Source organism: Ailuropoda melanoleuca, chromosome 3 (assembly GCF_002007445.2).
Source record: "Ailuropoda melanoleuca isolate Jingjing chromosome 3, ASM200744v2, whole genome shotgun sequence".
NCBI lineage: Eukaryota > Metazoa > Chordata > Mammalia > Carnivora > Ursidae > Ailuropoda > Ailuropoda melanoleuca.
In genome coordinates this window covers 54,897,179-54,912,049 of record NC_048220.1, presented here as the reverse complement: position 1 = coordinate 54,912,049, position 14,871 = coordinate 54,897,179, and the positions used below count along the sequence as shown (strand labels likewise).

At 52.2% G+C, this 14,871-nt stretch overlaps 1 protein-coding gene and 1 long non-coding RNA gene across 3 annotated transcripts in view; one reads left to right on the top strand and one right to left on the bottom strand.

Annotated features, from left to right (window-relative positions):
* The window catches only part of LOC105236248, a 39,838-nt gene extending 37,093 nt beyond the window's left edge, over positions 1 to 2,745 (top strand). For both annotated transcript variants that reach the window (XR_002142093.2, XR_004624114.1), the window contains 3 exons: positions 443 to 627; positions 1,607 to 1,753; positions 2,542 to 2,745. This is a non-coding gene — a long non-coding RNA (uncharacterized LOC105236248). The remainder of the gene's footprint in view (positions 1 to 442; positions 628 to 1,606; positions 1,754 to 2,541) is intronic.
* Positions 1 to 14,871, bottom strand: part of THBS4 (thrombospondin 4) — a 42,596-nt gene that overhangs the window by 531 nt on the left and 27,194 nt on the right. Inside the window, exons 10-21 of the mRNA XM_002916215.4 lie at positions 14,304 to 14,456; positions 11,363 to 11,467; positions 10,697 to 10,804; positions 10,283 to 10,442; positions 8,350 to 8,468; positions 7,425 to 7,477; positions 4,794 to 4,987; positions 3,691 to 3,869; positions 3,028 to 3,076; positions 2,734 to 2,930; positions 2,137 to 2,309; positions 435 to 574 (exon numbers count right to left, since the gene is read on the bottom strand). Coding sequence (XP_002916261.1) covers positions 435 to 574; positions 2,137 to 2,309; positions 2,734 to 2,930; positions 3,028 to 3,076; positions 3,691 to 3,869; positions 4,794 to 4,987; positions 7,425 to 7,477; positions 8,350 to 8,468; positions 10,283 to 10,442; positions 10,697 to 10,804; positions 11,363 to 11,467; positions 14,304 to 14,456 — 1,630 coding nt within the window. The remainder of the gene's footprint in view (positions 1 to 434; positions 575 to 2,136; positions 2,310 to 2,733; positions 2,931 to 3,027; positions 3,077 to 3,690; positions 3,870 to 4,793; positions 4,988 to 7,424; positions 7,478 to 8,349; positions 8,469 to 10,282; positions 10,443 to 10,696; positions 10,805 to 11,362; positions 11,468 to 14,303; positions 14,457 to 14,871) is intronic.

Below are 14,871 nucleotides of genomic sequence, written 5' to 3'. Positions count from 1 at the left end.
AATCCTAAGCCAAGCAGTTAAATTCTATGGGTCTCAATTTCCTCATCTATCAAATAGGAAAAAAAAAAGATCTACCATTTACTTTAGTTACACAGAGCCTGTTACATTTTAATGAAGATGGGGCATGAGCTTTGGGCTTCTGGGAGGAAAATGTGCAATAAAAATAAGGTGGTATTGGGGCGCCTGGGTGGCACAGCGGTTAAGCGTCTGCCTTCGGCTCAGGGCGTGATCCCGGCGTTATGGGATCGAGCCCCACATCAGGCTCCTCTGCTATGAGCCTGCTTCTTCCTCTCCCACTCTCCCTCCTTGTGTTCCCTCTCTCGCTGGCTGTCTCTATCTCTGTCAAATAAATAAATAAAATCTTTAAAAAAAAAATAAGGTGGTATTTAATTCTAGTAATAATATCATATAGTAGTAACAAGAATGTACGTTACCATTGCAGCGATACTTGAGGTTGGACCAAATGATGTTTTCTTGGGAGAAGCAGAACACGCCAAGCCGGCCTCCACGCATGGTGGTGTCTATGGTGACCCCGGAGTCGGCCACCAACTCGGAGCCTTCATAAAATCGCACTCTGCAGACGACACAGCCCAAGCCAGTCACCAAGAAACTCAAACCCAGGTCAAGGTACAACCCACTTCTTTGCTGTTCCATAATCCATTTTTCACAGGCCTGGACTGTGCTCCAGCTGCTGCCCCTTCCCTACTAGACGGGGGGCTCCATGCAGTCGGGGCTGGCTGTTTATGCCCTCCCATACTCCCCCCCCCGCCAAAGGCCCAACGTGATTTGGGCACAGAGTCAAACTTGGTGCCTGCTGAGGAGTTAAAGAGAAATCACAGTACCACCCAGGACCAAGAGACTTGGTGACCTCACTGTCACCTGGGTGACACCTTGGGTTACCTTGTCTGGACACCATGCTTAAAAACCACTGCTTTTCCTCTGGTCTGAATGATAGAATCTGGTGGAATCTCAGAGTAGTGATCTCTGTCGGAAGCAGTAGTACTCCCTAAAGAAGGGTTTTAGAAATTTGTGGGGACGTTTCTGGCTGTTCCTCTGGCATTTTATGACAGAAGCCAGGGAGGCTGAATGGCTTACAAGGCCTTGGAGAGAACAAGAAAAACTCGTCTTGCATCCTATATGCTTTTGGAGTGTCCTCCAGACACTTGGGTAGGTGAAAAGCCCATTTATAATTATCTGGACCTAGACCCTAACTTCCTTTTACTTGTGAACATCAAGTATTTTTCTGTTTTAATATATACTGAAATTATGGATTACTTTGTTTTGCTTAAAAAGAATTGTTCTCCCTTTTAGAAATTAAGTCACCCGCAGAACAATCCACATTAGAATGTCACCGCTTCTATTTCATGTCGTGTTGTAGTGTAGTGCTAAGTGTTTATGTGATTTTGTTATAAATTATTATTTCTCTATTATAGGTGTTAGGGATCAGATCGTATTTTCTATGATTTCATTTTGGGACAGAAAAGGAGGCCTTATGCTTCACAGGGCTGAGAACACGATCGTCTTACTGTGTGACAAACAGTACATTGGACTCCATGTCTCACAGGAGAACAGAACATGAGTTAGTGTCATGATTTTTCCCCACTAGGCTGGCTTCCCGCCCTGGTCAGGAGATTGCAGTGGGTACTCCTTCCTCAGTGCGCTACAGGGGGAAGGCCTGGCAGTGAGGAGACCAAGGTCAACTGAGATCCAGACACCACCTTCATGGCGTTTCTAATCCAGCAGGGAAGAGCCGGTGAGCGACTCCCTGCAGTGTGCTGTGAACTAGTCATGAGTAAGCGCCGTCCAGGGCAGTTGTGGCTGAGCCACTCCTCCCCTCACACTGGCCAGCATGGCAGAGAGGGGCTCACCGTCCTCCAGTGCTGAGACCGCCCCCCTCCCTTTGCAGAAGGTCCCTCTACCCCCAGCTTGTCCCTAATGTCCAGGTGGTTAGTCTGAGCTTGGGTGTCTCCTTCCCACTTCTTTACTGGGAGCCAGAGCCTGATGTCTCGGAAGTCCTGGCGTGCCCTCGGAGTCCATCCTGGGTCCAGACTGCTGAGGGCAGCCAAGGTCCTGTGACGCAGAATGAGGGTGAGCTTTGCTTCCCGTGCCAGGTGAGGAGATAGGTCCTGCACATACCTGATGTAGCCCACCTGGGGCCTGTGCTGCAGGAACCAGCGGTAGGAGACCTTGTCCTTCCAACCCACGTTCCTTGAGTCCTTCCAAAGCAGCCGCACCTGGTCGCTGGTGTCCCCAGTGTGCCACAGGGAGTTGCGGAGGTGTTCCCCGGGACCAGTCTTAGACTTAACGGCCTGGAAAAGACATAGGCAAGGTTTTAGAACAGAAGGCACAGCCCACCCTTCCTGCTTCCTGGGTCGCTAGGGGTGGTGACTTCATGGTTACAATCTGGCTGCCTTGGATCTGGACAAAAGCATAAACACTTAAATGCCCTTTTTACTGAGGTGACCCTTAATCCTGAGTCATCAGCACTGGCTGATACCCTATTAACTAACTCCTTCCATGTTTTTCCTGCTGTAAATCCAGTATTCCCCACAGCTGTCCGAAGAGTGCCTCAGAAGTCTGCCTTTTCTCGGAGCAGGAGTGACAGAGGCAGCATCTCAGCCTTACACAAATACCTCAATTCCATAGACGAACTAACTGCCCTATGGGAGAACAGGACTTAAAAGGAGGGTGAAAGGCTCAAAGGGGAGATGAGTGGCTGAGAACTGTGGCTACCTTAAGCTGGATGCCGGGTTCGGCGACAGCCCGGAACGGTGTGGCTTGCCAGTATGTCTGCTCTGTCTGCTTCCACATGACCACGTAGAAGCTGGAGCTGTCCTGGTAACCGAAGATGAAGCCGGCATAGTCATCGTCCGTCTGGGTGTTCACGTGGAAGGTCCCTTCAAAGTCCACTCCGTTAAACGCCGTGTACCCTGGAGGGATCAGAAGGAGATCAGAGAAGCAGACCAGCCACGTGAGTAGCTGCCAGGACTGCATTCCACCCACGTGGTGTGGAGGCCCTGGACCTACCCACTGCCAGGCCGGGATCACTGTTCATGGTCTGCACGATCTCCATGCCCTGCAGAGAAAGTTAAAGGAGTTCAGGGCCATCGTAGAGGGTGGGGAAGCTCGAGGCAGCCCGGAGCCTCGGCGGCACCGGGGAGTGCTCAGCGAGCTCCGACCCCCACACAGACCGTGGTATCTGAGCAACTCTCTACCTTGCTACGTACTCCAGGAGAGCACATGCTGTGAGGGGAGAAAAGGCTGAATGGAAATAATTTTGCTAGAACTGTAATGAAGGGTGTGTTGAATCGGCTTCATTTTGAGAGAACATACACTTCTAATGAATGTGACTTGCTGGGTGACACTAAAAAATCTAAGCCTTTCCGTGCCTGCCTGCTGTAGTTTCACAGCAAGGAGGACGTGTGGAAGGCGGTCCGCTGGAGAGAGCAGGAGTGTGGCTCTGGGGTCAGACTGCCTGTGTCCCCACCCCAGCCACTCCCTGCCGTGCTCCCATGAGCCATCATTTCAGGCTGATGGGTACACCGGGGCCTAGCGGCAGTGTCTGTCACAGGGCTACGGTGAGCAGTCCGTGCGGTGCGGGACCTGCACCCTCAGGCAGTTACCTGCTTCTCCCAGAAGGGCCGGTGCGGACAGGCAGAGCCGAGCTGCTGCCCACCATGGGGCACGTACCTGGTTCAGGACCACCCAGTTGGGATCGATCTGGGCGTCTCCTTCAGGGTCCAGGACCACAGTCTGGTAGGCTCTGAAGTCAGTCAGGGTGACCTCTGCATTCTCCGGGCAGACGTCGATCCGATCGATGACCTGGTCCTGGTCAAAGTCTGTCTCACAGATGTCTCCCACGCCGTCGCCTGAGTGGGGTGGGGGAGGAGGAGAGGAGCTGGCTCCGGGCCACACGCACCGCTGCTCCTTGACAGACACAGGGCTGGGCAAGGAACTGAGGGAGCCCATGCCCCACCTCCAGGGCCAACTTTTCAACCCACGTGGGCAGAGCCGCCCAGAATCAGCCATGTCTGAGGTGGCCCTGGGCCCCGCCCTGGAGTCTTCCATGGTGGCTTGGTGAACCCCTCTGTATGTGACGAAAAGAATTTCCTGGGGACAGAGTGGAAGAAGAAACCCTGCATTTTCTCTGAGGACACTGGGGTTCACCAACTGGTGGATCTTGAGGCTGACCTTACATAAGCAAATGTCTGTAGCACTGTCTCTAGTCCATACAAAAAACAAGGAAATTATTGTCACCAGACTGTCCCTAAGACCGTAATTTCTGCTGATCCTTAGGCTGAATCTGGCTCCTAGTAGGTTTTGTTCAGCTGACATGGTATTAAAATATTTGAATTAAATACTGCATGGCTGTGGATGGACATGCCCTCACCAACTCTGTCTCATTTCTGGCTTTGTGCAGGCTTATTGGCCTGGTCCCCGCAGCCCTCTGAGTCTGTGAGCACATCTAAGCCATTGCTGCTGTTCTCTTCTCTCTGTCCTGCTCCTTTTCTGTGACTCCTGGTGAAAAGGAGCAAGCAAGATGCTGGCGCAGTTGCCCAAGCTCCTGGAGCAGGAGCGTATGGCTGCTTCCTGTCCCGTGTGACCTCATCCCAGAGCTGCTCAGAAGCTGCAAAGCAGCTCTCCTCTGCAGAGTAAGAGAACGGGGTCTACCAGCCGTCTGCTGTCCACACAAGCAGTGGCTGCTCAGAGAAGCCCTGGGAGAGGCGTGCCACAGTATGCCTGGCCGAAGGGAGTTTGGGGGTCCCACGCAGCCCTGGGCTGAGCCCACTTACTGTTGCTATCCTCCTGGGCTGGGTTGGGGACCAGCCGGCAGTTGTCCGGTCCAGGGGGCACCAGGTCTGGGATGCCATCGTTGTCATCATCGTCATCACACTCGTCACCAATCCCATCCTTATCAGTGTCCAGCTGGGCACTGTTAATGACTGTGGGGCAGTTGTCTGTGCTGTCCTGGTGCCCATCTCCATCACTGTGGGAGAAAGAAGAGGTGATGTGTGGCACCGGTGAGCAGAGAACGGGTAAGAAACAGAGTTGGGGTTTGGGGGCTTGTCTTGTCAAACCTGTATGTCTTCAGACAAGGCTGCCCTCTGGGCCTCACGGACCATTTTCCTACTTCCTCACCTTGTTGAAACAAATAGATCATACTACTCAAGAAGATAAAAGGTGATTTTGTGATCAGAGGCTCCTATCGGACCCCGGGGACTACGGTCGCCACCACTACCACCACCACCCAGAGAACGTACAAAGGGAGCAAAGTGTGAAGGGCAGTGGAACCCAGCTGTTCAGTGTGAATCCTGGCTCAGCGTCCTCATCTGTAAAATGGGCATAACACAGCCTACCTCATAGGGTTGTTACAAAGATTAAATGCTTACGTGAGGAGAATTTCGCATATTACATCTGAATACATGATAAAGCATCTCTACATGCTGGCTGCTGGGAAGCCCTGCAGTGTTTGTTTCCTAGTTCTCTTCCCATTCCCCGGCCAGCAGACCCAAGAAGGATCAGATGTGAATGCCGCAGAGAGAAGAGGGCCTCCCCTTCCCGAGAGGGTAGCCTGGAGTCTGGGCTCACTCCTGCTCTCAAGCACTTCTCTGAACCCTCATTCTCTGCCCATGTGACAAGTCTTTTTCCAGGCCTAGTGGCCGCCCAAGGATAAGACTGCCCTGTCCCCAGAGGTTTCCCTGAGTTGACGGAGGCCTCCCACGACTGCTCTGAATCTGAGCAGATGCTCCTTCCACCCTTCTCCTCCCATGGCCTGTCCCAGGCAGGGGTAGGACGGGGGAGGGATGTCAGAGACCAGTCCATGCCCTTCAGACCAGAGGGGTCCCAGAGAAAATGAGGCCCACCTGGCCAAGCAGAGGACGGCACGGCTCCAACAGCGCCATGCCTGTGCCTGCAGCAGGGCTGGTGTCTAAATCCCAAGATGGAGCTGTTTCCATTCGCAGCCATTCTATACAGCCTTGAACATTTTTATGCAAAACAAGCAGTTCCTGTCCTCCTCCCCAAGGTTCAAGTTTGTGGGAATTAAAATGGAGCAGAATGAGTCATGTATTTTAGGCGAATATCTAGAGGCTGACGGGGCTGGGTATTTTAGAGATTTCTTGGATGGCAGTCAGTGCAAGAGGACCCGCAACAGGGAACATACTTGATGTCCACCACTTAGGGGGGTTTCAAGGTACCCGTCCCACCTTCCCCGCAGAAATGGCGACCTCCTAGGTCAGACACTCTTGCTGCCTTGCCTCTCCTCATGCTGTGGTAACACTGTCACAGCCGGTTTGCTGCCGGTCACCTGAGGGCCAGCCTTCCGCGAGAGCCTAACCTACGTTCTCTTTCGTTTTACCCGAACCTGCAAGGTACATTGCATTCTCTCTGCTTTGCAGAGCAAGAACTTTAGAATGCAATCGAGAAGTACACTGAAGTTCACTTGGCTCGCGTGGGCTCAGGCCTCAAGGACACTGAGCACAAGGACCGAGAAGGGGCTTTCCAGGAGCTGTCCTCGCACAGGGTGTGGCTCAAGAACCACGGTCTGGAGGGCAACATGAGAGAGGAGGCTGGGAAGGGAGGCCCTGTTTCCTCCTGCTCTGCCTCCCCCAGTCCCTTCCCTCGCGCAGCCCCATCCCGCCGCCTGTCTAAGCATTCCTGCTGCAGATGAAAGGGGACCGAGCCCCGGACCCCAGGCGCCTCCGGGGGGGGGGTGCACTTGTCTACGTTCCTGGTGACGTTCCCACAGCAGCTGATCCGGCCCCGGGTTAACACAGGACTCCCTCCATGGGGGGCTAAGAGGGTTGACAAAACTCATTTGCCCAGAACAATACCACCAAAAAACGGACACAGAATGAAAGAATTCCAAGGACACTGAAATCACAGTGATCCCTCAGCAGACTGACAGCTTTCTGTTTTGGGATCATGGTGAAGCTTTCCTGAGCTGAAGGAATATAGTAATGAAAGAGCTAAAGCTATGGAGTGCCTCTCTCTGTGTCAGGGAAACTAATGTGCACTCTGTCAGTTCGCTCAGTCCTCACGGCAGACCTGTGAGCTGTATGCCCTTGTCCTCTCCGTTTTTCCGATGAGGCTTCTGCGGCACAGAGTCTGGTGACCTGCTCACGGTTAGTTTGTAAGTGAAGGAGCTGGGACGTGTGTCCAGCTGCGTCATCCAGACCCCAGCTCGGAAGCATGAGGCTCCGCTGCCTCTCCAGCAATAGACTCTCACTCGCTAGAGCGCCTCCTGGCCCCTCCGGACACTGTCACCTGGCTACAGAGAACTTTCAAGGAGGTGATGACCCTGACCAGTAGCTCAATCTATTCAGAGAGATCCCAAAGCAAGGTAGCAGCAGAAAGCGCTGAGAGCTAAAATTGTCTCTGGATTTTTCATCTGGCCCTAATGCAGCTGGGAAAATGTGCCATACCTGTCCTGATTGGTATCACAGGAGTCCCCAACCAGATCGTTATCCACATCAGACTGCAAAGAGAACAGAACATGTTATTATTTATCCGTGGGCCTTCATGCACAGAATGTTCTAGAGAAGGCAGACCTGGCCCATCATCACTGCATCTCAGGAATTATTTCTCTGGAATTGGGTTGGTGCAGAACTGCAAAAGGACAACACCATATTGGTGTAGGCACAATGCTGAATTGTCAAAAAAGCCTTCCAAAATATCAAACCACATGGCTGGGCTGCCTACACACCAGATGAGCTGACTGGAGAGGGCGCCGGGGCAGGATGGTGGCAGGTGGAGATGTGGAACTCTGGCACGGGTCGGAGGGGAGCCAGCCAAAGGCCTGGGGATGAGGCAAACTGATTTTGCATTGCCTCTGCATGTTGGAATTGGGCCAGAATGGGAGTGAGTCACAGAGGGCAACAATGACGCCCCTCTCACAGGGCTTTAAAAATACATGACACATCCCATCCAATTATCCAGACAGGAAGGAGGAGTGAGAGGGAAACAACCCGTCGCTGACTGAACAGCGTCTGAAGCATCCGTGCACAGGCCGTGTAGGGTTTGGGGGCTAAAAGGACACAAGGCTCCCAATGGTTAGCCGCCATGTTGCATGTTCGTCTCAGCAAAAACAACTGGTTTTGGGCAACATTAAACTCCTGCTCCTCACCTCACAGCCAATGTGCAGCCTGTGCGATCCGCCCACAGGGCCTCAGGCCCCCGGAGCTGTCTTCCCAGAAGCTCCAGGCCTAAGTGTGCAGTGCGGCCACCTCTGCTCCAGGAGGCACACGGCAACAGCAGGGAGCTGAGCCGGCGTCTCTAAGACACTTGTCATAAAGACTTCGTGCACAGGGAAGCTCAGCCTAGAGTCTGAATCCCCCGAATGCTACTCACCTGGTTAGGGTTGCTGACATCAGGACAACTGTCACAGGCATCCCCCACGCCATCCCCATCCTTGTCCCATTGGTCACGATTGGGAACTTTGGGGCAGTTGTCCAGAATGTTTTTTATTCCTACAAGAAAGGAACGCTTCCCCGAGTCAGGTGAACATCGCAGAGAGGCTTAGAACACAGACTTCTGGGTGCTAAGAGACCAGGCCTGTACCCAGGTACGTGGGGAGTGACTTGTACCCGGGCCATCGTCCCAGAGCCACAACCTTTCTCAGCAGTTATCTGCATGTAATCTCAAAGGATGGATTCTGGGAGACTTACAAATGAATGGTGACCTGAGGCCTTTCTCCATGGAGTTTTAAGTTGTCCAAGACGTCAAGGGCTATCGCTGCAACCAGATGAGGAGGTCATGAGGGCAAGGTGGGCTGACCCGAGAGAGGGACCTTGTGGGGGTGTGAACAAAGACTGGGACTGGAGGGCGGGGGCAGGGGCAGGGGCGTGCTGAGCCTGGCCCACCGTGCCCGTCCCCTCTCAGCTTTTGTCTCATCATGTCCTCTCATACCAGCAGCTTGCCATCAGTCATGGCGGGAGTGCCATTTCTATCACCAAAACTGGCAAATGCTACAACTTGGAGCTTTTTTGTTTGTTTCCTTGAGCTGGTTTTCCAGCATACCACTGGATCTGGCCATCAGTCAGGCTTGTAGAATATAGGAGTGGGGTGTGTGGGGTGTGTGTGTGTGTGTGTGTGTGTGTGTGTGTGGTGGGTGGCTGGGTGGAGGGGAGGGGGTACATTTCTGGAAAGATTTTCCTTCAAGGCCCTTGTGATGTGAGATGTTTCTCAGGAACTATCAGATCCAGTCTATACTTTGAGGATAGTCATGTATGTGTCATGAAAGCAATACAGAAACAAATGTCCTTCAGGGGTCCCAGGTGGCTCAGTTGGTAAAGTGGCTGACTCTTGATTTCGGCTCAGGTCATGATTTCAGGGTCTTGAAATCAAGCCCCATGTGGAGCTCAGTGGGGACTTGCTTGAGATTCTCTCTCTCTCTCTGTCTCCCCCTTGCCACCCCCTCACTCTCTCTCTCTCTCTTTCAAATAAATAAATAAATCTTAAAAAAACCCCAAACATGTCCTTCTTCACACCCCGAGAGGCTCCAGCGCTCAAGCTGTGCTCGGGGGGGTGCCGTTCACACAGCGCCCACTCGAAGGCCCCGTCAGTGGTGCCAGGCGCTGGGCAGTGCAGCTGTCCTGCCTCCAGCCTCTTCCCAGAATAGGCAGGGCATGCACACATCTCCCAGGAGACGCCCAATTCCCCGCAGGAGGAGCCAGACCCAGCCGCAGCCTGCGACCCTGTCGAGGCCCCCATCCCGCTCTACGCTTCCAGGACTCTCAGGCATGGAAAGGAGGCTGGTTTGGGTGGTGGACAAAGATACACTCTTTCTGGGAAGACAGAGGCCCTACCAAGACACAGCCCTGACAAGACACTGCTTGAAGTAATTCCTACAAAGTTTCTGGCTGTGACATAGAGGTCCAGAAACACCCAGGGTTATTAAATAGGGGAGTGGGTTATGGAGTCTCCTTCCATGGAAACGGGTGGGCCAGGCGCCCCTGGGTGGCTCAGTTGGTTAAGTGTCTGACTCTTGATTTTTGGCTCAGGTCATGATGTCAGGCTTGTGAGATCAAGCCCCAAGTCCGGCTCTGTACTGGGTGTGGAACCTGTTTAAGATTCTCTCTCTCCCTCTCCCTCTGCCTGTCCCCACCTCGTCTTATAAAAAAAAAGAAAAGAAAAAAGAAACAGGTGGGCCAGACACAGGCCGAGGGGAACCACTCAAGTGTGGGAGGCCTTCTGAGGTAGCAATTCTATTTCTGCTCCTAACTACAAAAAGGGCAAAAGGACAAATGAGTCCCAAATAAAAGGCAAAGCGAGACAAGCTCACCGTCTCCGTCCATGTCGTCATCACAGGCATCTCCTTTTCCATCCCCATCGGTGTCTTTCTGGTCATTATTCAGGACATTCCGGCAGTTATCACAGGCATCCCCAAAGATATCTTTGTCGCTGTTCCTTTGGTCCACGTTGTGAGTCAGGACACAGTTATCCTAAAGCATCAGAAGACCAAACGTCTACTCAGACTCTACTTACCCTCCTAGGTTGCTGGCCCTGGGTGGGCGCCAGCCAGCCTCTACCCGCACGCGCATGCCCCGTCAGCGCTCAGGGTAAAGTCACAATGCCACGGCATCGCAGGCATGGAAACGAACACTTGGGGTGACTCATATAACAGGTAACTTCACGGGCTTTCTTCCACCATCCCTGGGACCTGGCACTTCCCAGGCCCTCCCGGCAGAGCAAGCACCTGCTCATTGAGGATCCCGTCTCCATCAGCATCCTCATCACAAGCGTCCCCAATGCCGTCTCTGTCTGCATCTTCCTGGCCAGAGTTCGGCACATACTTGCAGTTGTCCTAGGGAGAAGCAACAGAGCTCAGAAAGGCATCTATGTCGGACTCTTTTTCAATTTTAGTAATGCATAATTGACAAAACTAATATATTTGAAGCATACATGTGATTATTTAATATACATTTGTATTGTGAAAGGATTCCCACCATTTACACGTCCAGCTCCTCACATACTGACCTTTTTTTCCCCTGCAAACATTAAAGTTCTGCCCTTTCAGTGAATTTCAATTAGACTGTACCATGTTATCAACCAAAGTCACCATGTTATACATGAGATCCTCAGACCTTATTCATCTTATCACTGAAAGTCTGTACCCTTTTATCCACTTCTCCCTATTTCCCCCACCCCCATCTACCTCTGTCTTAGGTCAGATACGATTTCCGATCTCAAGTCTGATGACAGCCGCCTGACTTCATCGTGGATGGCTGTTTTGCAACGTGTGAGATACAGCTGCTTGAAAAATGCCATTTTTCCAAGGAACCCATAGAATCTCTCCCCCAGAGAACACAGGGCTCTGGAAAGCCACGGTGGGTGTAGTTTTTCCCCCGTGTGCCCTTCTTACCTTCTTGCAGTTCCTGGCAGAGCACGGCAGTTCTTCGTCAGGGTAACTGTCGATGTCCACGTCCCTCCCGCAGATGTAGCCGTCGCCAGCCCAGCCGACGCCGCACTGTGAAGGCAAAGCCCAGCATGCGCTTGGGGAGCTGAGCCTGGTCGGAGGGTGGGGAGGGGGCGACTGACAGGGGCCTCTGCTCTGAACCTCTGCATCCTTGCTCCCGTGTGCGTGTCCCCAGAGGGAGGGCCCAGAGCGACACAGCGTTGTCGGGTAGGATTTTAAAACTATTATTTTTTGAATAGTCTAATGAATCAAAAGGTACAAAGGGACAGAGTGGAAACTCCTTCTCATTCCTGTTCCCTTCGCTCAGGCAATCCATTCTTCCATATCCTTTAAGAGATACGCCATGCACAGACAGGCAAATACACATTCTTTTTCTTCTTTTGTCTTTTGACACAATTGAGAACACATCTATCCACTGTTCTGCAATTTAAAAAACTCAGCATCATACCTTGGAGCTCTTTCCATATCCCTCCACGTAGAGTCATGCCATTCTTTCTGATGGTCACAGATGCGTCCTACGTAAAGTGGTGCACGTGTGCCTCCACGAATTCACCCAGTCCTTTACTGGTGGGTGTCTGGTTTTTAAAACATTTTTCTATTGCATACAATGCGAAAACAAGGAAGTCTAGTACATTTGTCCTTCTGCGCCTGTACTGGTTTCTCAGCGTGGAATGCTTGCTTCAAAGGGTCGTCGTAATTTTGAGTTACTGTTGCAATGTTCTCCGTGTGACTATCTAATTTCCTCTCAGCAGAAACGAACGTGTGTGGCTTTTTGACACTTTCCTTATCATTCTTGAACTACAGTCCTAGCTCTGAATTTAACAGTCTTCTAGATCCGTTCCCACCAAAACAATAACCTTCCAGGGTGCTTTACCTCTGTTCATGCCCTTTCAACAGAGAAAGATTCCCCCAGGTGCACGGTTGGGTCTGCAAGTTCTCTTTGTCCCTGGAAAAGTCTACCCAAGTATCCTCCCACCACCAGCCATGGCTTCACTTCACTGCCAGCATAATAGGCATTGACAGTTATTCTGTATCAGACTGTATTACCATCGTCTCCAATCCGCACAATGACCCTGCAAGGTTGTCGTTTTCCCATTGTACCAGAGACAACCCTGGCTCTCAAGCAAGGGTCACTGGCAAATCAGAGAGAAGAGAAATGATTCCCTACGTGGTGCCCTGGGCATGAGGTGGGACCTGGGAGCTCAGCCCAGGAGCAGGATAGACACCTGCAGAGGGGACAAGTAGGCCAGCAGGAACACAGAGGAAGAGGACTTGGAAAAGAGGAGGGAACCAGAAAGGCAGGGAGGGGGCAGAGAGTCTGAGGAACAGAAGCAGGGCCAAGGGAAAAGAAACTTTCCATGAATAAACGTTACATTTCCTGGCTTTGCTAATCAAAATAAGGTGATTGAAGACCAGTGACTTCCTAAGCGGCAGCCTGCCTGCTCTCAAACATCCAGGCTCTCCTTCTGCAACCAGAGATTTAGAAGGCAGGAGGCCAAAGACGCCCCTCCCTTATGGGCCCCTATTTCCGCTCAATTGCTTAGGCGGGCCTTCAGAAGGCCTGGAAAGCTCAGCCATGGGGTATGGTTCTTGACTCATTTTAATGAAGAAAAAATTTCCTCTAGGAACAAATACATGTTTAATGAGCCATTTTCTGGCAGATTAAATTATTTTAGTAGTCACACCAAGTATATTAATCCTTTCCCATCTGTCGTTGTGCCTTATTACAAATTCAAAAACATATTAAGAGCCCCATCACCCACCATCCCAGGGAAGTCATTAATTTGTTCACAGAAAATTAGGATTTACACATAGATTTACCCTTGCCTCTCAATGGTAATAAACATACCCAGGCAACAGGAATTAGGAAAGTCATGGGGTTTTCCCCTCCGACCTAGCTTGCTCCTTCATCAGGACCTTGTCATGGACTATCTGTGCTGCTAGAGAGAACGGACGCTATTAAATTTCTTTAACTTCTTTCTGATTCTTGTTTTCCCTATTTGAAAAGCGATATGCTCACTGTAGAAAATTTTGCAAGCATAACGTTAAAGAAGTCTAAGTTTGAGGTAGAAAGAAGGCTCAGGTGATCACCGTGAACCCGCAAATCCCAGGATCGGAAGGGCCACCTGCCAGGGCCTGGCTCACTGCGAAGGAAGGAGAAGACGAGCAGCTGAAGTGGCTGCTATCTCAGCATCTCAAGGCCCTGAGCACCCCAAAGCCTGGGATTTGGGAGTGGATGGCAGGCCTGGGCCATCTTCCTCACCTCTGGCCCACCACACACTGCCTGGCATGAGACCAGGGTCAGCCTGTGACCGTCCCGCGCTCTTGCCAGCCGCCGCCTCCCCAGACCGGCTCCGGGTTGGGACACAGAGACGAAGAAGAGTGACCACCCCCTGAGCCATTCCGGAATCCGGGTGCAGGTGGACACGGAGTAGTGCTGCCGGCCCCCTCCTGCTCACCGGGGGGACACAGGCTCTCTGGGCGTGTCTGACAGCTTAACCACCTCACTGCACACAGCTGTGTGTCCTAAGCTACATAAATAGGGTGGTAGGCAGAAGGGAGGGAAGGAGGCGCCTTCCCTTTTTGCTGCCCACTTCTTGGCCCTTCGCAGAGGGTGCCTGGGAGGGGGGCTCCCCCGCGGATGTGCCCGAGGACATGGTGTCGACCCCCGGCCAAGAGGGAGAGAGAAGGCAGCTTGCCGTGAGATGAACTTGAGGCTGCACTCCAGGAGCTCAGTGAACCCTGTTCCTGTTACACTCTGCATTTATCTCCATGGGAATGTTTTCACTTTTGAGTCCTTTTCACCGGGAAGCAAGTAGAACCGGAGGACGGGAGGTATTTAAAATGGAAGAGGAAAACATGGTGAGGCAGGTGACGAGCAACTCACCACACACGTCACATCACCCTGCCTCTCTTCGATGCACTGCGCGTTCACGCTGCAAGGATTCAGCTCAGGGTTTCGGCAGCTTCTTTCAGTTTTGCATCCCCTTGTCTGATCACCCGTGTACCCTGGTTTGCAGGGCCCACAGCGGTAAGATCCCTGCAGGGAGCAAATATCGGACGGTGAGCCAGCGGCTCAAAACTGTGGGCAAAGCTCCCACAATCGTGTTTACTTTCCTATGTACCCGACGATGCCGAGATGACGTGACCCCCGTGCCTGCCTCTCCACGTAAGTGTCCATCTCATAAGATTGTGGGAACCCTGAGGAAGACACCGCCAGCCTGGAAGCTGCAGCGAGCCGTGCAGACATGAGGCTAGAATGAACCACTGTCACTGGCCTGCCGGCTCCAGTGTGAGGACAAAGGGGGGAAAGGACTGATGGTGCCAGGGAAGCTCTGGGAGGCGGAGTGAGAATTTATTCTGGGGACAAGGGAGGTGGTGTGATTGAAAAGCAGGTTAGGGGGGAAAAGGGCTTTTTTTAACCATTCCTTTGGCTTTTTTACAACTGAGTGACA